We start from the raw sequence: 24,769 nt of genomic DNA on the forward strand, positions 1-24,769 counted from the left end.
CGGGCGGGAGAGTGCGGATGACTCTGCAGCACCAAATGAGAGAACTCCAGGTCCTCCTCAGCCAGGGTATCAAATTTGTAGAATTTTACAAACGTATTTGCTCCTGACCAAGTAGCTGCTCGGCAAAGTTGTAAAGCCGAGACCCCTCGGGCAGCCGCCCAAGATGAGCCCACCTTCCTTGTGGAGTGGGCATTTACAGATTTTTGGCTGTGGCAGGCCTGCCACAGAATGTGCAAGCTGAATTGTACTACAAATCCAACGAGCAATAGTCTGCTTAGAAGCAGGAGCACCCAGCTTGTTGGGTGCATACAGGATAAACAGCGAGTCAGATTTTCTGACTCCAGCCGTCCTGGAAACATATATTTTTCAGGGCCCTGACAACGTCTAGCAACTTGGAGTCCTCCAAGTCCCTAGTAGCCGCAGGCACCACAATAGGTTGGTTCAGGTGAAACGCTGAAACCACCTTAGGGAGAAACTGAGGACGAGTCCTCAATTCCGCCCTGTCCGAATGGAAAATCAGATAAGGGCTTTTACAGGATAAAGCCGCCAATTCTGACACGCGCCTGGCCCAGGCCAGGGCCAACAGCATGACCACTTTCCATGTGAGATATTTTAACTCCACAGATTTAAGTGGTTCAAACCAATGCGACTTTTGGAACCCAAAAACTACATTGAGATCCCAAGGTGCCACTGGAGGCACAAAAGGAGGCTGTATATGCAGTACCCCTTTTACAAACGTCTGAACTTCAGGGACTGAAGCTAGTTCTTTTTGGAAGAAAATTGACAGGGCCGAAATTTGAACCTTAATGGACCCCAATTTCAGGCCCATAGACACTCCTGTTTGCAGGAAATGTAGGAATCGACCCAGTTGAATTTCCTCCGTCGGGCCTTACTGGCCTCGCACCACGCAACATATTTTCGCCAAGTGCGGTGATAATGTTTTGCGGTTACATCCTTCCTGGCTTTGATCAGGATAGGGATGACTTCATCCAGAATGCCTTTTTCCTTCAGGATCCGGCGTTCAACCGCCATGCCGTCAAACGCAGCCGCGGTAAGTCTTGGAGCAGACAAGATCCTTGCTGGAGCAGGTCCCTTCTTAGAGGTAGAGGCCACGGATCCTCCGTGAGCATCTCTTGAAGTTCCGGTTACCAAGTCCTTCTTGGCCAATCCGGAGCCACGAATATAGTGCTTACTCCTCTCCATCTTATAATTCTCAGTACCTTGGGTATGAGAGGCAGAGGAGGGAACACATACACTGACTGGTACACCCACGGTGTTACCAGAGCGTCTACAGCTATTGCCTGAGGGTCCCTTGACCTGGAGCAATACCTGTCGAGTTTTTCCCAACGTTTATAATCATGTGGAAGACTTCTGGGTGAAGTCCCCACTCTCCCGGGTGGAGGTCGTGTCTGCTGAGGAAGTCTGCTTCCCAGTTGTCCACTCCCGGAATGAATACTGCTGACAGTGCTATCACATGATTTTCCGCCCAGCGAAGAATCCTTGCAGCTTCTGCCATTGCCCTCCTGCTTCTTGTGCCACCCTGTCTGTTTACGTGGGTGACTGCCGTGATGCTGTCCGACTGGATCAACACCGGCTGACCTTGAAGCAGAGGTCTTGCTAAGCTTAGAGCATTGTAAATGGCCCTTAGCTTCAGGATATTTATGTGAAGTGATGTCTCCAGGCTTGACCATAAGCCCTGGAAATTCCTTCCCTGTGTGACTGCTCCCCAGCCTCGCAGGCTGGCATCCGTGGTCACCAGGACCCAGTCCTGAATGCCGAATCTGCGGCCCTCTAGAAGATGAGCACTCTGCAACCAACACAGGAGGGACACCCTTGTCCTTGGTGACAGGGTTATCCGCTGATGCATCTGAAGATGCGACCCGGACCATTTGTCCAGCAGGTCCCACTGGAAAGTTCTTGCGTGGAATCTGCCGAATGGGATTGCTTCGTAGGAAGCCACCATTTTTCCCAGAACCCTTGTGCATTGATGCACTGAGACTTGGCTCGGTTTTAGGAGGTTCCTGACTAGCTCGGATAACTCCCCGGCTTTCTCCTCCGGGAGAAACACCTTTTTCTGGACTGTGTCCAGGATCATCCCTAGGAACAGAAGACGAGTCGTCGGAACCAGCTGCGATTTTGGAATATTGAGAATCCAACCGTGCTGCCGCAACACTACCTGAGATAGTGCTACACCGACCTCCAACTGTTCTCTGGATCTTACCCTTATCAGGAGATCGTCCAAGTAAACTAAAACTCCCTTCCTTCGAAGGAGTATCATCATTTCGGCCATTACCTTGGTAAAGACCCGGGGTGCCGTGGACCATCCAAACGGCAGCGTCTGAAACGGATAGTGACAGTTCTCTACCACAAACCTGAGGTACCCTTGGTGAGAAGGGTAAATTGGGACATGAAGGTAAGCATCCTTGATGTCCAGAGACACCATGTAGTCCCCTTCTTCCAGGTTCGCAATCACTGCTCTGAGTGACTCCATCTTGAATTTGAACTTCTGTATGTAAGTGTTCAAAGATTTTAGATTTAAAATCGGTCTCACCGAGCCGTCCGGCTTCGGTACCACAACAGTGTGGAATAATACCCCTTTCCCTGTTGCAGGAGGGGTACCTTGATTATCACCTGCTGGGAATACAGCTTGTGAATGGCTTCCAAAACTGCCTCCCTGTCGGAGGGAGACGTCGGTAAAGCCGACTTTAGGAAACGGCGAGGGGGAGACGTCTCGAATTCCAATTTGTACCCCTGAGATACCACCTGAAGGATCCAGGGGTCTACTTGCGAGTGAGCCCACTGCGCGCTGAAATTCTTGACGGGCCCCCACCGTGCCTGAGTCCGCTTGTAAAGCCCCAGCGTCATGCTGAGGGCTTGGCAGAGGCGGGAGAGGGCTTCTGTTCCTGGGAACTGGCTGATTTCTGCAGCCTTTTTCCTCTCCCTCTGTCACGGGGCAGAAATGAGGAACCTTTTGCCCGCTTGTCCTTATGGGAACGAAAGGACTGCGCCTGATAATACGGCGTCTTCTTATGTTGAGAGGCGACCTGGGGTAAAAACGTGGATTTCCCAGCTGTTGCCGTGGCCACCAGGTCTGAAAGACCGACCCCAAATAACTCCTCCCCTTTATAAGGCAATACTTCCATATGCCGTTTGGAATCCGCATCACCTGACCACTGTCGTGTCCATAACCCTCTTCTGGCAGAAATGGACAACGCACTTACTCTTGATGCCAGTTGGCAAATATTCCGCTGTGCATCACGCATATATAGAAATTCATCTTTTAAATGCTCTATAGGCAATATTATACTGTCCCTATCTAGGGTATCAATATTTTCAGTCAGGGAATCCGACCACACCAACCCAGCACTGCACATCCAGGCTGAGGCGATTGCTGGTCGCAGTATAACACCAGTATGTGTGTAAATACATTTTAGGATACCCTCTTGCTTTCTATCAGCAGGATCCTTAAGGGCGGCCATCTCAGGAGAGGGTAGAGCCCTTGTTTTGACAAGCGTGTGAGCGCTTTATCCACCCTAGGGGGTGTTTCCCAACGCACCCTAACCTCTAGCGGGAAAGGATATAATGCCAATAACTTTTTAGAAATTATCAGTTTTTATCGGGGGAAACCCACGCTTCATCACACACCTCATTTAATTTCTCAGATTCAGGAAAACTACAGGTAGTTTTTCCTCACCGAACATAATACCCCTTTTGGTGGTACTCGTATTATCAGAAATGTGTAAAACATTTTTCATTGCCTCAATCATGTAACGTGTGGCCCTACTGGAAGTCACATTTGTCTCTTCACCGTCGACACTGGAGTCAGTATCCGTGTCGGCGTCTGTATCTGCCATCTGAGGTAACGGGCGCTTTAGAGCCCCTGACAGCCTATGAGACGTCTGGACAGGCACAAGCTGAGTAGCCGGCTGTCTCATGTCAACCACTGTCTTTTGTAAAGAGCTGACACTGTTAATTCCTTCCAACAGTTCACCCACTCAGGTGTCGACCCCCTAGGGGGTGACATCCCTATTACAGGCAATTTGCTCCGCCTCCACATCATTTTCCTCCTCATACATGTCGACACAAACGTACCGACACACAGCACACACACAGGGAATGCTCTGATAGAGGACAGGACCCCACTAGCCCTTTGGGGAGACAGAGGGAGAGTTTGCCAGCACACACCAGAGCGCTATATATATACAGGGATAACCTTATATAAGTTTTTCCCCTTATAGCTGCTGTATTGTTAATACTGCGCCTAATTAGTGCCCCCCTCTCTTTTTTAACCCTTTCTGTAGTGTAGTGACTGCAGGGGAGAGCCAGGGGAGCTTCCCTCCAACGGAGCTGTGAGGGAAAATGGCGCCAGTGTGCTGAGGAGATAGGCTCCGCCCCTTTTTCGCGGACTTTTCTCCTGCTTTTTTATGGATTCTGGCAGGGGTTAAAATTCATCCATATAGCCCTGGGGGCTATATGTGATGTATTTTCGCCAGCCAAGGTGTTTTTATTGCTGCTCAGGGCGCCCCCCCCTAACGCCCTGCACCCTCAGTGACCGAAGTGTAAAGTGTGCTGAGGAGCAATGGCGCACAGCTGCAGTGCTGTGCGCTACCTTGGTGAAGACAGGATGTCTTCTGCCGCCGATTTTCCGGACCTCTTCTGCCTTCTGGCTCTGTAAGGGGGCCGGCGGCGCGGGCTCTGGGACCGGACTCCATGGCTGGGCCTGTGTTCGATCCCTCTGGAGCTAATGGTGTCCAGTAGCCTAAGAAGCCCAATCCACTCTGCACGCAGGTGAGTTCGCTTCTTCTCCCCTTAGTCCCTCGATGCAGTGAGCCTGTTGCCAGCAGGTCTCACTGAAAATAAAAAACCTAAAACTAAACTTTTCACTAAGCAGCTCAGGAGAGCCACCTAGTGTGCACCCTTCTCGTTCGGGCACAAAAATCTAACTGAGGCTTGGAGGAGGGTCATAGGGGGAGGAGCCAGTGCACACCAGGTAGTCCTAAAGCTTTACTTTTGTGCCCAGTCTCCTGCGGAGCCGCTATTCCCCATGGTCCTTACGGAGTCCCCAGCATCCACTAGGACGTCAGAGAAATAGTGTATATGTAGGGTAAAGAAATACTGCACAGTAGATTTTTAATTATCAATGAGCCGAGTCCCAGCTCCTGTAATAGAGCAGATTCCCTGATCTAAATGTCTGAAATGGGGCAGAGGACTCCCCTGCAGGAGGAATGTAGCCAAAGCAAGATGTAACAAATATTTCTGCAGCACACTGCACAGAAAAGCTACAAACTCCAGAGACAGGTGTGTTTGCTTAGAGACCATGAGAGCTGGGAGCCTCCACCGGGGGGGAATAAGCTTCACCCCCCCCCCCCCCCCCTCATACCTTATACATGTAAAGAATCCTCCCTGCACAGCCAGGAGAGGAAAGGAGCTTTCAGTGGCCCGGGGAGCGGGGGACTGTGCTGCAGCAGCTGGGGAGCGGAGAAAGCCCGCCGTACAGAGCGGGAGTTAGCTCCGCCCCCTCCGCTTCGGCGCCAAATTAAAATCCGCTGTATAGTAAGCGGAAAACGCCCATGCATCCCCCGGCCGCCTGTATGCTGCGGCCGGGGAGCGATGTGCGGCCGGGGAGCGGAAAGCCTGAGCCCGCCGCACGGAGCGGGAGTTAGCTCCGCCCCCCTGCTCCGGTCACTTTAAAATTAAAACCGCACTATCACTCGGCTGCCTGTAAGTGTGTATGCTGCAGCCGGGGAGAGTGTGTCCTTTGCTGGAATCGAACCCTAGCTCGTGGGCATCGTAACCATAGGTGTTACCACTCTGCCATGAGAGCTATGTAGACAGAAAAAAAAACTGTGGATGCCAATTATTACAGATATATGTAAATATATCACCCGGCTGCCTGTATGCTGCAGCCGGGGAGTGAAGAGCGCTGAGCCCGCTTACAACGCGGGCTGAAGCTCCGCCCCCCACATAATGGCGCCAATTTCAAATTAGTAAGCCTTTTATGCACTCCAGCCTGTCTGACTGGAGAGTATAGGGGAGCCTGTCCATCCATGTATTAAAACACTGAAACTGAAAAAATAAGAATTTACTTACCGATAATTCTATTTCTCGGAGTCCGTAGTGGATGCTGGGGTTCCTGAAAGGACCATGGGGAATAGCGGCTCCGCAGGAGACAGGGCACAAAAAGTAAAGCTTTAGGATCAGGTGGTGTGCACTGGCTCCTCCCCCTATGACCCTCCTCCAAGCCAGTTAGGTACCGTGCCCGGACGAGCGTACACAATAAGGGAGGAATTATGAATCCCGGGTAAGACTCATACCAGCCACACCAATCACACCGTACAACTTGTGATCTAAACCCAGTTAACAGTATGATAACAGCGGAGCCTCTGAAAAGATGGCTCACAACAATAATAACCCGATTTTTGTAACTATGTACAAGTATTGCAGATAATCCGCACTTGGGATGGGCGCCCAGCATCCACTACGGACTCCGAGAAATAGAATTATCGGTAAGTAAATTCTTATTTTCTCTATCGTCCTAGTGGATGCTGGGGTTCCTGAAAGGACCATGGGGATTATACCAAAGCTCCCAAACGGGCGGGAGAGTGCGGATGACTCTGCAGCACCGAATGAGAGAACTCCAGGTCCTCTTTTGCCAGGATATCAAATTTGTAGAATTTTACAAACGTGTTCTCCCCTGACCACGTAGCTGCTCGGCAGAGTTGTAATGCCGAGACCTCTCGGGCAGCCGCCCAAGATGAGCCCACCTTCCTTGTGGAATGGGCCTTAACCGATTTAGACTGTGGCAGGCCTGCCTCAGAATGTGCAAGTTGAATTGTGTTACAAATCCAACGAGCAATCGCCTGCTTAGAAGCAGGCGCACCCAACTTGTTGGGTGCGTACAGTATAAACAGCGAGTCAGATTTTCTGACTCCAGCTGTCCTGGAACATATTTTCAGGGCCCTGACAACTCCTAGCAACTTGGAGTCCTCCAAGTCCCTAGTAGGTGCAAGGCACCACAATAAGCTGGTTCAGGTGAAACACTGACACCACCTTAGGGAGAGAACTGGGGACGAGTCCGCAGCTCTGCCCTGTCCGAATGGACAAACAGATATGGGCTTTTTTGAGAAAAAACCACCAATTTGACACTCGCCTGGTCCAGGCCAGGGCCAAGAGCATGGTCACTTTTTTATGTGAGATGCTTCAAATCCACATATTTGACTGGTTTTAAACCAATGTGATTTGAGGAATCCCAGAACTACGTTGAGATCCCACAGTGCCACTGGAGGCACAAAAAAGGGGTTTGTATATGCAATACTCCCTTGACAAAACTTCTGGACTTCAGGAACTGAAGCCAATTCTTTCTGGAAGAAAATTTACAGGGCCGAATTTGAACCTTAATGGACCCCAATTTGAGGCCCATAGACACTCCTGTTTGCAGGAAATGCAGGAAACGACCGAGTTGAAATTTCTTTGTGGGGCCTTCCTGGCCTCACACCACGCAACATATTTTCGCCACACGTGGTGATAATGTTGTGCGGTCACCTCCTTTCTGGCTTTGACCAGGGTAGGAATGACCTCTTCCGGAATGCCTTTTTTTCCCTTAGGATCCGGCTTTCCATCGCCATGCCGACAAACGCAGCTGCGGTAAGTCTTGGAACAGACATGGTACTTGCTGAAGCAAGTCCCTTCTTAGCGGCAGAGGCCATAAGACCTCTGTAAGCATCTCTTGAAGTTCCGGGTACCAAGTCCTTCTTGGCCAATCCGGAGCCATGAGTATAGTTCTTACTCCTCTACGTCTTATAATTCTCAGCACCTTAGGTATGAGAAGCAGAGGAGGGAACACATACACCGACTGGTACACCCACGGTGTTACCAGAACGTCCACATCTATTGCCTGAGGGTCTCTTGACCTGGCGCAATACCTGTCCCGTTTTTTGTTCAGACGGGACGCCATCATGTCCACCTTTGGTATTTCCCAACGGTTTACAATCATGTGGAAAAAACTTCTCAATGAAGTTTCCACTCTCCCGGGTGGAGGTCGTGCTGAGGAAGTCTGCTTCCCAGTTTCCATTCCCGGGATGAAAAACTGCTGACAGTGTTATCACATGATTTTCCGCCCAGCGAAAAGTCATTGCAGTTTCTGCCATTGCCCTCCTGCTTCTTGTGTCGCCCTGTCTGTTTACGTGGGCGACTGCCGTGATGTTTTTCCCACTGGATCAATACCGGCTGACCTTGAAGCAGAGGTCTTGCTAAGCTTAGAGCATTATAAATTTACCCTTAGCTCCAGTATATTTATGTGGAGAAAAGTCTCCATACTTGATCACACTCCCTGGAAATTTTTTCCTTGTGTGACTGCTCCCCAGCCTCTCAGGCTGGGCTCCGTGGTTACCAGCATCCAATCCTGAATGCCGAATCTGCTGCCCTCTAGAAGATGAGCACTCTATAACCACCACAGGAGAGACACCCTTGTCCTTGGATATTGGGTTATCCGCTGATGCATCTGAAGATGCGATCCGGACCATTTGTCCAGCAGATCCCACTGAAAAGTTCTTACGTGAAATCTGCCGAATGGAATTGCTTCGTAGGAAGCCACCATTTTTACCAGGACCCTTGTGCAATGATGCACTGTTTTTAGGAGGTTCCTGACTTGCTCGGATAACTCCCTGGCTTTCTCTTCCGGGAGAAACACCTTTTTCTGGACTGTGTCCAGAATCATCCCTAGGCACAGCAGACGTGTCGTCGGGATCAGCTGCGATTTTGGAATATTTAGAATCCACCCGTGCTGATTGTAGCAGTATCCGAGATAGTGCTACTCCGACCTCCAACTGTTCCCTGGACTATGCCCCTATCAGGAGATCGTCCAAGTAAGGGATAATTAAGACGCCTTTTCTTCGAAGAAGAATCATCAATTCGGCCATTACCTTGGTAAAGACCCCAGGGTGCCGTGGACAATCCAAACGGCAGCGTCTGAAACTGATAGTGACAGTTCTGCACCACGAACCTGAGGTACCCTTAGTGAGAAGGGCAAATTTGGGACATAGAGGTAAGCATCCCTGATGTCCCGGGACACTATATAGTCCCCTTATTCCTGGTTCGTTATCACTGCTCTGAGTGACTTCATCTTAATTTGAACCTTTGTAAGTGTTCAAAAACAAATTTTTAGAATAAGTCTCACCTAGCCTTCTGGCTTCAGTACCACAATATAGTGTGGAATAATACCCCTTTTCTGTAGTAGGAGGGGTAATTTAATTATCACCTGCTGGGAATACAGCTTGTGAATTTTTTCCCATACTACCTCCTTGTCGGAGGGAGACTTGGTAAAGCAGACTTCAGGAGCCTGCGAAGGGGAAACGTCTCGACATTCCCATCTGTACCCCCGGGATACTACTTGTAGGATCCAGGGGTCCTGTACGGTCTCAGCGCCATGCTGAGAACTTGTCAGACGCGGTGGAACGCTTCTGTTCCTGGGAATGGGCTGCCTGCTGCAGTCTTCTTCCCTTTCCTCTATCCCTGGGCAGATATGATCTTATAGGGACGAGAGGACTGAGGCTGAAAAGACGGTGTCTTTTTCTGCAGAGATGTGACTTAGGGTAAAAAACGGTGGATTTTCCAGCAGTTGCCGTGACCACCAGGTCCGATGGACCGACCCCAAACAAGTCCTCTTCCTGTATACGGCCATACTGTGCCGTTTGGAATCTGCATCACCTGACCACTGTCGTGTCCATAACATCTTCTGGCAGTTATGGACATCGCGTTTATTCATGATGCCAGAGTGCAAATATCCCTCTGTGCATCTCGCATATATAGAAATGCTCTATAGTCAATAAAATACTGTCCCTGTCAAGGGTATCAATATTTTTAGTCAGGGAATCCGACCAAGCCACCCTAGCTCTGCACATCCAGGCTGAGGCGATCGCTGGCCGCAGTATAACACCAGTATGTGTGTATATACTTTTTATTATATTTTCCAGCCTTGTCAGCTGGTCCTTGAGGACGGCCCTATCTATAGACGGTACCGCCACTTGTTTTGATAAGCGTGTGAGCGCCTTATCCACCTTAAAGGGTGTTTCCCAACGCGCCCTAACTTCTGGCGGGAAAGGGTATACCGCCCATAATTTTCTATCGGGGGGAACCCACGCATCATCACACACCTTATTTAATTTATCTGATTCAGGAAAAACTATGGTAGTTTTTTCACATCCCACATAATACCCTCTTTTGTGGTACTTGTAGTATCAGAAATACGTAACACCTCCTTCATTGCCTTTAACGTGTGGCCCTAATAAGGAATACGTTTGTTTATTCACCGTCGACACTGGATTCAGTGTCCCTGTCTGTGTCTGTGTCGACCGACTAAAGTAAACGGGCGTTTTAAAACCCTTGACGGTGTTTTTGAGACGTCTGGACCGTACTAATTGTTTGTCGGCCGTCTCATGTCGTCAACCGACCTTGCAGCGTGTTGACATTATCACGTAATTTCCTAAATAAGCCATCCATTCCGGTGTCGACTCCCTAGAGAGTGACATCACCATTACAGGCAATTGCTCCGCCTCCTCACCAACATCGTCCTCCTACCTGTCGACACACACGTACCGACACACAGCACACACACAGGGAATGCTCTGATAGAGGACAGGACCCACTAGCCCTTTGGAGAGACAGAGGGAGAGTTTGCCAGCACACACCAAAAACGCTATAATTATATAGGGACAACCTTATATAAGTGTTTTCCCTTATAGCATCTTAATATATATATAAGCATATCGCCAAATTAGTGCCCCCCCTCTCTGTTTTAACCCTGTTTCTGTAGTGCAGTGCAGGGGAGAGCCTGGGAGCCTTCCCTCCAGCCTTTCTGTGAGGGAAAATGGCGCTGTGTGCTGAGGAGATAGGCCCCGCCCCTTTTTTCGGCGGCCTCGTCTCCCGCTCTTAACGGATTCTGGCAGGGGTTAAATATCTCCATATAGCCTCCGGAGGCTATATGTGAGGTATTTTTAGCCAAAATAGGTATTCATTTGCCTCCCAGGGCGCCCCCCTCCCAGCGCCCTGCACCCTCAGTGACTGCCGTGTGAAGTGTGCTGAGAGGAAAATGGCGCACAGCTGCAGTGCTGTGCGCTACCTTTAGAAGACTGAGGAGTCTTCTGCCGCCGATTCTGGACCTCTTCTTACTTCAGCATCTGCAAGGGGGCCGGCGGCAAGGCTCCGGTGACCATCCAGGCTGTACCTGTGATCGTCCCTCTGGAGCTGATGTCCAGTAGCCAAGAAGCCAATCCATCCTGCACGCAGGTGAGTTCACTTCTTCTCCCCTAAGTCCCTCGTTGCAGTGATCCTGTTGCCAGCAGGACTCACTGTAAAATAAAAAACCTAAGCTAAACTTTCCTAAGCAGCTCTTTAGGAGAGCCACCTAGATTGCACCCTTCTCGGCCGGGCACAAAAATCTAACTGGCTTGGAGGAGGGTCATAGGGGGAGGAGCCAGTGCACACCACCTGATCCTAAAGCTTTACTTTTTGTGCCCTGTCTCCTGCGGAGCCGCTATTCCCCATGGTCCTTTCAGGAACCCCAGCATCCACTAGGACGATAGAGAAATGTAAAAACATACATCAGTCTGGAGGGGGAGGGGGGGAGATTGTACTCACTGCTTCCTTCCGTCAGGCGTTTCGACCCAGCGGCCCCGACACGCGCCGCACGCAGCGGTGTCCGGCCATTTTTGATACTCACCGCTGCCATGCTGCCGGAATCTTCTGCTGGATGGAGTGGCCCCGACACGCGCCGCACGCAGCGGTGTCCGGCCAACTCAGGAGAGCTCAGTGTCTCCCTCAGCCGGGGCCCATCCCGAGCCGCACGCAGATGCGATGGGACCCCGCCGGCAGCTCCCGCGGTGCAGACTGGCAGTGGCAGAGCTGCCAGTCTGTGTGTGTGTGAAAGAAAAAGAAAAATAATAAAGAAAAAAGAAAAAATTCTTCCGCTAAACCCAAGTGAACCAGCTCTCTCGGGCACTAAACGAAGACTGGCTTGGAGGGGAGATAGTAGGGGAGGAGCTAGCCACAGTGTGAGAATTTTAAAGTGCCAGCTCCCAATTACTGCCTACTAGTTCCCCATTGTAACTACGCTCCAGTGGCCCCTAGTGGATGAAGGAGAAAATAAGAATTTACTTACCGATAATTCTATTTCTCATAGTCCGTAGTGGATGCTGGGACTCCGTCAGGACCATGGGGATAGCGGGCTCCGCAGGAGACAGGGCACATCTAAATAAAGCTTTTAGGATCACATGGTGCGTACTGGCTCCTCCCCCTATGACCCTCCTCCAAGCCTCAGTTAGGTACTGTGCCCGGACGAGCGTACACAATAAGGAAGGATCTTGAATCCCGGGTAAGACTCATACCAGCCACACCAATCACACCGTACAACTTGTGATCTGAACCCAGTTAACAGTATGATAACAAAAAACGAAGTAGCCTCTGAAAAGATGGCTCACAACAATAGTAATAACCCGATCTTCGTAACAATAACTATGTACAAGTATTGCAGACAATCCGCACTTGGGATGGGCGCCCAGCATCCACTACGGACTATGAGAAATAGAATTATCGGTAAGTAAATTCTTATTTTCTCTAACGTCCTAGTGGATGCTGGGACTCCGTCAGGACCATGGGGATTATACCAAAGCTCCCAAACGGGCGGGAGAGTGCGGATGACTCTGCAGCACCGAATGAGAGAACTCCAGGTCCTCCTTAGCCAGAGTATCAAATTTGTAAAATTTTACAAACGTGTTCTCCCCTGACCACGTAGCTGCTCGGCAAAGTTGTAATGTCGAGACCCCTCGGGCAGCCGCCCAAGATGAGCCCACTTTCCTTGTGGAGTGGGCCTTTACAGATTTAGGCTGTGGCAGGCCTGCCACAGAATGTGCAAGTTGGATTGTACTACAGATCCAACGTGCAATCGTCTGTTTAGACGCAGGAGCACCCATCTTGTTGGGTGCATACAATATAAACAACGAGTCAGATTTTCTGACTCCAGCTGTCCTTGAAATATATATTTTTAATGCTCTGACAACGTCCAGTAACTTGGAGTCCTCCAAGTCGCTAGTAGCCGCAGGCACCACAATAGGCTGGTTCAAGTGAAAAGCCGAAACCACCTTAGGGAGAAAATGAGGACGTGTCCGCAGTTCTGCCCTGTCCGAATGGAAAATCAGATATGGGCTTTTGTATGATAAAGCCGCCAACTCTGAAACTCTCCTGGCTGAAGCCAGGGCCAATAGCATGGTTACCTTCCATGTAAGGTATTTTAAATCTACCGATTTTAGAGGCTCAAACCAATGAGATTTGAGAAAATTCAAAACTACGTTCAAATCCCACGGTGCCACTGGAGGCACTATTGGGGGTTGTATATGTAGTACACCTTTGACAAAAGTTTGTACTTCAGGCACTGATGCCAATTCCTTCTGGAAGAAGATTGATAAGGCCGAAATTTGAACTTTAATGGACCCCAATTTTAGGCCCATAGACAATCCTGCTTGCAGGAAATGTAAGAATCGACCCAATTGAAATTCTTCCGTTGGAGCCTTCTTGGCCTCACACCACGCAACATATTTCCGCCAAATGCGGTGATAATGTTGTACAGTCACTTCCTTCCTACCCTTAATCAAGGTAGGAATAACTTCCTCTGGAATGCCCTTTTCTTTTAGAATCCGGCGTTCAACCGCCATGCCGTCAAACGCAGACGCGGTAAGTCTTGGAACATACAAGGTCCCTGCTGAAGCAGATCCCTTCTTAGAGGTAGAAGCCACGGATCCTCCGTGAGCATCTCTTGAAGTTCCGGATACCAAGTTCTTCTTGGCCAGTCCGGAGCCACCAGTATTGTTCTTACTCCTCTTTTCCGTATAATTCTCAGTACCTTTGGTATGAGAGGCAGAGGAGGGAACACATACACTGACTGGTACACCCACGGTGTTACCAGAGCGTCCACAGCTATTGCCTGAGGGTCTCTTGACCTGGCGCAATATCTGTCCAATATTTTGTTGAGGCGAGACGCCATCATGTCCACCTTTGGTTTTTCCCAACGGTTCACAATCATGTGGAAGACTTCTGGATGAAGTCCCCACTCTCCCGGGTGAAGGTCGTGTCTGCTGAGGAAGTCTGCTTCCCAGTTGTCCACTCCCGGGATGAACACTGCTATGACATGATTCTCCGCCCAGCGCAGAATCCTTGCAGCTTCTGTCATTGCTCTTCTGCTTCTCGTGCCGCCTTGTCGGTTTACGTGGGCGACTGCCGTGATGTTGTCCGACTGGATCAACACCGGCTGACCCTGAAGCAGCGATTTTGCCTGGCTTAGAGCATTGTAGATCGCTCTTAGCTCCAGTATATTTATGTGAAGGGACGTCTCCAGGTTTGACCACACGCCCTGGAAGTTTCTTCCCTGTGTGACTGCTCCCCAGCCTCGTAGGCTGGCATCCGTAGTCACCAGGACCCAGTCCTGTATGCCGAATCTGCGGCCCTCTAACAGATGGGCACTCTGCAACCACCACAGGAGAGACAACCTTGTTCTTGGTGACAGTGTTATCCGCTGATGCATGTGCAGATGCGATCCGGACCATTTGTCCAGCAGATCCCACTGAAATGTCCGTGCATGGAATCTGCCGAATGGAATCGCTTCGTAAGAAGCCACCATCTTTCCCAGGACTCTTGTGCATTGATGTACTGACACAGTTCCTGGTTTTAGGAGGTTCCTGACAAGTTCGGATAACTCCCTTGCTTTCTCCTCCGGGAGAAACACCTTTTTCTGAACCGTGTCCAGAATCATTCCCAGGAACAGCAGACGAGTTGTCGGGGTCAATTGAGATTTTGGAAGATTCAGAATCCACCCGTGTTGCTGAAGCACTACCTGGGTTAGTGCTACACCGACTTCCAGCTGTTCTCTGGACTTTGCCCTTATCAGGAGATCGTCCAAGTAAGGGATAATTAATACGCCTTTTCTTCGTAGAAGAACCATCATTTCGGTCATTACCTTGGTAAAGACCCGAGGGGCCGTGGACAAACCAAACGGCAGCGTTTGAAACTGATAATGACAGTCTTGTATCACGAACCTGAGATACCCTTGGTGTGAGGGGTAAATTGGGACATGCAGATAAGCATCTTTTATGTCCAGGGACACCATGAAGTCCCCTTCTTCCATATTCGCTATCACTGCTCTGAGTGACTCCATCTTGAACTTGAATTTCTGTATGTACAGGTCAAGGATTTCAGGTTTAGAATAGGTCTTACCGAACCGTCCGGCTTCGGTACCACAAATAGTGTGGAATAATACCCCTTCCCCTGTTGTAGGAGGGGTACCTTGACTATCACCTGCTGAGAATACAGCTTGTGAATGGCTTCCAAAACCGACGTCCTTTCTGAGGGAGACGTTGGTAAAGCAGACTTTTGGAACCGGCGAGGGGGAGACCTTTCGAACTCCAACATGTAACCCTGAGATATTATCTGCAGGATCCACGGGTCCACTTGTGAGCGAGCCCACTGATTGCTGAAAATCTTGAGTCGACCCCCCACCGCTCCTGAGTCCGCTTGTAAAGCCCCAGCGTCATGCTGATGGCTTTGTAGAACCCGGGGCGGGTTTCTGGTCCTGGGAAGGGGCTGCTTGCTGCCCTCTCTTACCCTTTCCTCTGCCTCGCGGCAGATAAGACTGTCCTTTTGGTCGCTTGTTTTTATAGGAGCGAAAGGACTGCGGCTGAAAAGACGGTGTCTTTTTCTGTTGGGAGGGGGTCTGAGGTAAAAAAGTGGATTTGCCGGCAGTTGCCGTGGCCACCAGGTCCGAAAGACCGACCCCAAATAATTCCTCTCCTTTATATGGCAATACTTCCATATGCCTTTTGGAATCCGCATCACCTGACCACTGTCGCGTCCATAAACTTCTTCTGGCAGATATGGACATCGCGCTTACTCTTGATGCTAGAGTACAAATATCTCTCTGAGCATCTCGCATATAAAGAAAAGCATCCTTTAATTGCTCTAGAGTCAATAAAATACTGTCCCTATCCAGGGTATCAATATTTTCAGTCAGAGAATCCAACCACACTACCCCAGCACTGCACATCCAGGCTGAGGCTATTGCCGGTCGCAGTATAACACCAGTATGTGTGTATATACTCTTCAGTGTAGTTTCCAGCCTCCTATCTGCTGGATCCTTGAGGGCGGCCGTATCAGGAGACGGCAACGCCACTTGCTTTGATAAACGTGTGAGCGCCTTATCCACCCTAGGGGGTGTTTCCCAGCGCGCCCTAACCTCTGGTGGGAAAGGGTATAATGCCAATAACTTCTTGGAAATTAGCAGTTTTCTATCTGGGTTAACCCACGCTTCGTCACACACGTCATTCAATTCCTCCGATTCTGGAAAAGTTACAGGTAGTTTTTTTCACCCCCCACATAATACCCCTTTTTGAGGTACCAGCAGTATCAGAGATCTGCAAAGCCTCCTTCATTGCCGTGATCATATAACGTGTGGCCCTATTGGAAAATATGTTTGTTTCTTCACCGTCGACACTAGATTCATCTGTGTCGGTACCCGTGTCGACTGACTGAGGTAAGGGACGTTTTACAGCCCCTGACGGTGTCTGAGACGCCTGAGCCGGTACTAACTGGTTTTCCGGCCGTCTCATTTCGTCAACTGACTTTTGTAATGTGCTAACATTATCACGTAATTCCATAACTAAAGCCATCCATTCCGGTGTCGACTCCCTAGGGGGTGACATCACCATTACCGGCAATTGCTCTGCCTCCACACCAACATCGTCCTCATACATGTCGACACACACGTACCGACACACAGCAGCCACACAGGGAATGCTCTAATCGAAGACAGGACCCTCTTAGCCCTTTGGGGAGACAGAGGGAGAGTTTGCCAGCACACACCAAAAACGCTATAAATGTATATAAACAACCCTAGAAGGTGTTGTTTTTGATATAAGCGCTTTTAATATATCAATATCACCAAATTATGCCCCCCTTCTCTTTGTTACCCTGTTTCTGTAGTGCAGTGCAGGGGAGAGTCCTGGGAGCCTTCCTCACCAGCGGAGCTGAGCAGGAAAATGGCGCTGAGTGCTGAGGAGAATAAGCTCCGCCCCTTTTTCGGCGGGCCTTTCTCCCGGGTTTTATGAAAACTGGCCTGGGTTAAATACATACATATAGCCTTAATGGCTATATGATGTATTTATTTTGCCACTAAAGGTATTTAATATTGCTGCCCAGGGCGCCCCCAGCAGCGCCCTGCACCCTCCGTGACTGAATCAGTGAGACGTGTAGCAACAATGGCGCACAGCTGCAGTGCTGTGCGCTACCTTCATGAAGACTGAGGAGTCTTCTGCCGCCTGCTTTCCGGACCTCCGTCTTCAGCGTCTGTAAGGGGGATCGGCGGCGCGGCTCCGGGACGAACCCCAGGAGGACCTGTGTTCCGACTCCCTCTGGAGCTAAGTGTCCAGTAGCCTAAGACTCCAATCCATCCTGCACGCAGGTGAGTTGGAAATCTCTCCCCTAAATCCCTCGATGCAGTGATCCTGTTGCCAGCAGGACTCACTGAGATTTAAACCTAAAAAAACTTTGTCTAAGCAGCTCTTTAGGAGAGCCACCTAGATTGCACCCTTCTCGGACGGGCACAAAAACCTAACTGAGGCTTGGAGGAGGGTCATAGGGGGAGGAGCCAGTACGCACCATGTGATCCTAAAAGCTTTATTTAGATGTGCCCTGTCTCCTGCGGAGCCCGCTATCCCCATGGTCCTGACGGAGTCCCAGCATCCACTAGGACGTTAGAGAAATTCTTATTAAATACTTTGTTCTTTACATAGTTGAATGTGCTGACAACAAAATCACACAAAAATTATCAATGGAAATCAAATGTATGAACCCATGGAGGTCTGGATTTGGCGTCACCCTCAAAATGAAAGTGGAAAAACACTACAGGCTGATCCAACTTTGATGTAATGTCCTTAAAACAAGTCAAAATGAGGCTCAGTAGTGTGTGTGGCCTCCACGTGCCTGTATGACCTCCCTACAACCCACACAAGTGGTTCAGGTAGTGCAGCTCATCCAGGATGGCACATCAATGCGAGCTGTGGCAAGAAGGTTTGCTGTGTCTGTCAGCGTAGTGTCCAGAGCATAGAGGCGCTACCAGGAGACAGGCCAGTACATCAGGAGACGTGGAGGAGGCCGTAGGAGGGCAACAACCCAGCAGCAGGACCGCTACCTCCGCCTCTGTGCAAGGAGGAACAGGAGAAGCACTGCCAGAGCCCTGCAAAATGACCTCCAGCAAGCCACAAATGTGCATGTGCCTACTCAAACGATCAGAAACAGACTCCATGAGGGTGGTATGAGGGCCCGACATCCACAGGTGGGGGTTGTGCTTACAGCCCAACACCATGCAGGATGTTTGGCATTTGCCACAGAAGACCAAGATTGGCAAATTTGCCACTGGCGCCCTGTGCTCTTCACAGATGAAAGCAGGTTCTCACTGAGCACATGTGACAGACGTGACAGTCTGGAGATGCCAAGGAGAATGTTCTGCTGCCTGCAACATCCTCCAGCATGGCCGGTTTGGCAGTGGGTCAGTAATGATGTGGGCTGGCATTTCTTTGGGGGGCCGCAAGCCCTCCATGTGCTCGCCAGAGGTAGCCTGACTGCCATTAGGTACCAAGATGAGATCCTCAGACCCCTTGTGAGACCATATGCTGGTGCGGTTGGCCCTGGGTTCCTCCTAATGCAAGACAATGCTAGACCTCATGTGGCTGGAGTGTGTCAGCAGTTCCTGCAAGACAAAGGCATTTATGCTATGGACTGGCCCGCCCGCTCCCCAGACCTGAATCCAATCGAGCACATCTGGGACATCATGTCTCGCTCCATCCACTAACGCCACGTTGCACCACAGACTGTCCAGGAGTTGGCGGAAGCTTTAGTCCAGGTCTGGGAGGAGACCCCTCAGGAGACCATCCGCCACCTCATCAGGAGCATGCCCAGGCATTGTAGGGAGGTCATACAGGCACGTGGAGGCCACACACACTACTGAGCCTCATTTTGACTTGTTTTAAGGACATTACATCAAAGTTGGATCAGCCAGTAGTGTGTTTTTCCACTTTCATTTTGAGGGTGACTCCAAATCCAGACCTTCATGGGTTAATAAATTTGATTTCCATTGATAATTTTTGTGTGATTTTGTTGTCAGCACATTCAACTATGTAAAGAACAAAGTATTTAATAAGAATATTTCATTCATTCAGATCTAGGATGTGTTATTTTAGTGTTCCCTTTATTTTTTTGAGCAGTGTATTAGCCAGTGTCCCTTGAGGTGAATATTGCTGCCCAGGGCGCCCTCCCTGCGCCCTGCACCCGTACGGTGCCTTCTGTGTGTGTATGTGTGGGAGCAATGGCGCTGCGCGGTACCTCAGTGAAGATTTGAAGTCTTTTGCCGCCTGTGAACTCTTCTTTCTTCTTATACTCACCCGGCTTCTATCTTCCGGCTCTGTGAGGAGGACGGCGGCGCGGCTCCGGGACGAACAGCGAGGACGACACCTGTGTTCCGACCCTCTGGAGCTAATGGTGTCCAGTAGCCTAAGAAGCAGAGCCTATCAGTTAAGTACGTCTGCTTCTCTCCCCTCAGTCCCACGATGCAGGGAGCCAGTTGCCAGCAGTGCTCCCTGAAAATAAAAAACCTAACAAAAAGTATTTTCAGAGAAACTCAGTAGAGCTCCCCTGCTGTGCATCCAGTCTCCTCTGGGCACAGGATCTGAGGTCTGGAGGAGGGGCATAGAGGGAGGAGCCAGTGCACACCCATCTAAAGTCTTGAGTGCCCATGTCTCCTGCGGAGCCCGTCTATACCCCACGGTCCTTACGGAGTCCCCAGCATCCTCTAGGACGTAGGAGAAATTTAGAGATCCTGGTCTTCTGGATTCCGCTGTCTTACTGGGATTTTGTACACAAACTTTTTGTACCATACCTCCAAACGGGTGGTATTCATGTGACCAGCGGTCGGGAGACCGACAGTCACATGACCTCCTCCACCATCCCGACGGCTCACTATCCCAATGGTCGGCATGCCGACCAACAGGGACTATTCCCACTCGTGGGTGTCCACGACACCCATAGACTGGGAATAGAACCGGTCGCCACCGAGCCCGCAAGGGGCTTGCTGCACTCGCCCCTCCCCGCCGGGATCCTGGCGTCGGTATGCTGCCGGGATACCAGCGTCGGTAAGCTGACCGCCGGTCAGCCGTACTACACCCCTCCAAACATGACACATCCCAGGAGTGACAAAATGTCCAGTTTCTGGACTTCCCTCTTAATTTATGATTGCCATCACCTGTGCTAGAATGAACACCTTTCTTATAAAATTACTAGTGCAACACAAGTGATGACAATCACAAATCTCGACGGAAGTCCAGGAACAAAGCATGGTGTCCCTCCTGCAGAGGGTCATGTTGGGAGGTATGCTGTACTATAAACACAAATGCATTATACATTGCATATATTGTAAATGCTGGATTTGTCCCAGTTATACTATAAAGTCAGGCAGCTGCACATTCTTACTTCAGTCTGCAGGGAGAGGGGGCAGGAGCGGTGTTACATGTGCCACAGACACGGTCTGGCTTTAGGAGGGGGCAAAACATGGAAATAGCTACCTGGCAGAGAAACGTGAGCAGTGCAAGCACAGGGCTGGCCCTCACTGTGTGATAATCTGGGGTCACCTGCTTCGTAGTAATTATTACATAGGGATGACTGCACTGTGACGGAGTCGGGTCAGCATCAGGTTACTAAAAGCCACGGTGTGCGCGGGGACGCCTCAGCATGTGGCCGGCGGTAATAGAGGGCGAGGAATCACACCTCCGGCACAGGGACACCGATCATCGCTCTGCAGGTGGATCGTGCAATCTGATCGCTGCGATATCCCCGCTGTAGCTCACTCCCCCCCCCCCCAGGTATATCCCGGGAACGCACAGACCACCCGGAACCCAGCCGCTCACCCGACCCCATCCCGGGGACCCACACACCGACGTGAGCCTTCCACATGAAGCAGCCACGCAGGAATATGAGCGTGGGCACAGGGCGGCGCGCATGTAGCTGTACTCTGTTACTCACCATTGTCAACAACGAAAACTTAAAACAACAATTAAAAACCCCAAAGAGCCGGGAACGCGGAACACGCCGCCGCCAACGAGAACAACAGAGCAGCGACTGAGGCGCGGCCGCCCCGGCGTGCCCTACTTATAGCCTGCCCTGGAGCAGCGCACTGCGGGGACCGGGGGGGAGGCTGCGTGCGCTGCTGCTGTATTCCACATGGCCGGGACAGGCCATCCTCACCCCGCTGCCGGGGGCCACCGGCTCCCACAGTTGTGTTACTACTAAAGGCGTATATAGATATGCTATATAATATGCGGCCACAAAGGCTGCCTGTTCTCGTGTCACACCTCTCTACCCGCACTGAGCCGCCCGGATCACTACATCTTACCTCAACCATAATGAGTTCATGGATAGTAAATCATACCTCACTTATATTACCGCTTCTTTTATTTGGAGCGCAGCTGATCTACTGACACATGAGTGTAGATTTACTAAAAACGTAAAGATTAAGTGGCGGGGTTGCCAGATTTCAACCTCATGGGGCCCTAGGCAAGGCACAGGTTTGCTCCCATCAAATTTTTTTTTTTTTAATACACTATAGTCTATAGGATTTTATATATTTTTTTGGGTGGAAGGTGGGGAGTGGACAGGAAACACAGTGGCCCCCAATAGAACAAAAAAACAACAACTTTTGCACCCACAGGAATAAATAAAACATACTGACCCCCCCAGGAGGAAAAAACCCACTACTGTACATTAGCCTCCTACAGGGTACAAAAAAAAAAAAAAAAAACACATTTTGTATTATACCAGTTGCTGTTATGACCTACATATATTACAGGTTGAGTATCCCATATCCAAATATTCCGAAATACGGAATATTCCGAAATACGGACTTTTTTGAGTGAGAGTGAGATAGTGAAAACTTTGTTTTTTGATGGCTCAATGTACACAAACTATGTTTAATACACAAAGTTATTAAAAATATTGTATTAAATGACCTTCAGGCTGTGTGTATAAGGTGTATATGAAACATAAATGAATTGTGTGAATGTAGACACACTTTGTTTGATGCACAAAATTATAAAAAATATTGGCTAAAATGACCTTCAGGCTGTGTGTATAAGGTGTATATGTAACATAAATGCATTCTGTGCTTAGATTTGGGTCCCATCTCCATGATATCTCATTATGGTATGCAATTATTCCAAAATACGGAAAAATCCCATATCCAAAATACCTCCGGTCCCAAGCATTTTGGATAAGGGATACTCAACCTGTACCAGTAAAGATGACTATTGCATTACACTGCCTCAGGGAGCACATCATAGTATACAGGCAGGGGCGGATCCAGAAAAAAATTACAGGGGGGGCACCATAAGGGACGTGGCTTCGTTGGAATGGGCGTGGCTTCGTTGGAATGGGCGTGGTATTGCAGGAAAAGACTACCTTATACCCCAGTTTTGCAACCTGCACGCCCAGACGTTAGCCACCACAGGAAACAAAAATAATCCTGATTCATGCCCCTTACATTATTTGTCATTTTTCCTCCTTATAGTAATGCCCAGTATACATTATTCCACATACTGCAATGGCCCTTAGACATTATTCCACACACAATAATGCACATGACACAATATGCACACACTGTAATGCCCCAGACACATTATGCCACACACCGTAATGCCTGTGACACATTATGACAGGAATCGCAATGCCCGTTATACATTATGCTACACACTGCACTGCCCCTGATACATTATAGCACATACAATGTCTGGGACACATTATGCCACACACTGCAATGACCTTGAGACATTATACCACAATGCCCGTGATATAGTATACCATACACCGTAATGCCTGTGACACATACCGCAATGCCCGTTATACCCTATGCCACACACCGCAATGCCCGTTATATATTATGCCACACTGTAATAACCCTGAGACATTATACCACATACCACAATGCCCGTGATATAGTATACCACACACCGTAATGCCTGACACATTATGACACACACCGCAATGTCCGTGATACATTATGCCACACACTGCAATGACCCTGAGACATTATACCACATATCACAATGCCAGCGATAGAGTATACCATACACCGTAATGCCTGCGACACATTATGACACACACCGCAATGTCCGTGATACATTATGCCACACACCGTAATGCCCATTACACATTAAATCCTACAGTAAGGCTTCTAATTACTTTTCAAATACCTGCTCGTTGTCAGGGGTTTCATGCACTGGGTGTCATGCTCGTTGCCAGGGGTTTCATGCTCTTGGTTCCATGCACGGTGCCAGGGGTTTTCATGCTCAGGGTGTCATGCTCGTTGCCAGGGGTTTCATGCACTGGGTGTCATGCTCGTTGCCAGGGGTTTCATGCACTGGGTGTCATGCTCGTTGCCAGGGGTTTCATGCACTGGGTGTCATGCTCGTTGCTAGGAGGTAGTCCTTGTTGCTAGGGCTGTGCTCCCAGTGCCACATATGTCCCCAGTGCCAGATATTCCCCCACGGTGCCAGGTACTCACATGCCCCCAGTGCCAAATATAGCCCCCCCATGTGCCAGGTACACATATACCCCCAGTGCCAGATATTCCCCGACAGTGCCACATATGCCCCCAGTGCTATATATGCCCCCATTGCCACATATGCCCCAGTGCCAGATATCCCCCCCCCCCAGTGCCACATATGCCCCCAGTGCCAGACAATGCCCCAGTGCCAGATATCCCTTCCCTGCCAGTTATTCCCCCCAGTGCCAGATATCCCCCCCCCAGTGCCACATATGCCCCCAGTGCCAGATATCCCCCCCCCCCCAGTGCCAGATATGCCCCCAGTGCCAGATATTCCCCCCAGTGCCATATATGTCCCCAGTGCCAGATATTCGCCCCCCCCCCTCCCTGCAAATATGCCCCCAGTGCCAGATATTCCCCCCCAGTGCGTCCCCCGTCCCCCCCCCTTCCTCCGCCGCCGCCGCTGCTCCCCCCGCTCCCCTGCTGTTAGGAGGGACACGGAGGGCACAGTGCACGCCTCCCTGTGTCCCTCCTGGGTCTCCGGCGGCCGCGGGTCACTGTAATAAAGGAAGTGCTCACGAACGGCACTTCCTTTATGAGACCAGCGGCCGCCGGAGACACAGGAGGGACACAGGAGAGGCGCGCACTGTGCCCTCCGTGTCCCTCCTAACAGCAGGGGACGAAACGAGACCGCAGACTGACATGCGGACACTCGTCCGCATGTCAGTCTGCACTAAAAATGACAGGGGGGGCACGTGCCTTGGTGCCCCCCCCCTAAATCCGCCACTGTATACAGGCTGTGGGCATATGCCTTCAAATTACACCAGTAGTGGTGCCAATCTCATTCTAGCAGCAAAAATGGCCATTATTTTATACCGTGGTGCCTAATAAGACTGAATCATAGGATGATACTCATCATGTTTTCTCTAACGTCCTAAGTGGATGCTGGGGACTCCGTAAGGACCATGGGGAATAGCGGCTCCGCAGGAGACTGGGCACATCTAAAGAAAGCTTTAGGACTATCTGGTGTGCACTGGCTCCTCCCCCTATGACCCTCCTCCAAGCCTCAGTTAGATCTCTGTGCCCGAACGAGAAGGGTGCACACTAGGGGCTCTCCTGAGCTTCTTAGTGAAAGTTTTAGATTAG

The 24,769-nt window shown here is 50.2% G+C and overlaps 1 protein-coding gene across 4 annotated transcripts in view; it reads right to left on the minus strand.

Moving 5' to 3' along the window:
- Nucleotides 1-21,234, minus strand: part of DAZL (deleted in azoospermia like) — a 510,616-nt gene extending 489,382 nt beyond the window's left edge. For 3 of the 4 annotated variants that reach the window (XM_063922170.1, XM_063922169.1, XM_063922168.1), the window contains exon 1: nucleotides 21,109-21,217. In XM_063922170.1, coding sequence (XP_063778240.1) covers nucleotides 21,109-21,111 — 3 coding nt within the window. In that variant the 5' untranslated portion in view covers nucleotides 21,112-21,217. Of the gene's footprint in view, nucleotides 1-21,108 lie in introns of all 4 variants that reach the window. The other variant, XM_063922172.1, reaches the window with a different exon arrangement.
- Between the last annotated feature and the right edge of the window lie 3,535 nt (nucleotides 21,235-24,769).

Source organism: Pseudophryne corroboree, chromosome 5, assembly GCF_028390025.1.
Source record: "Pseudophryne corroboree isolate aPseCor3 chromosome 5, aPseCor3.hap2, whole genome shotgun sequence".
NCBI lineage: Eukaryota > Metazoa > Chordata > Amphibia > Anura > Myobatrachidae > Pseudophryne > Pseudophryne corroboree.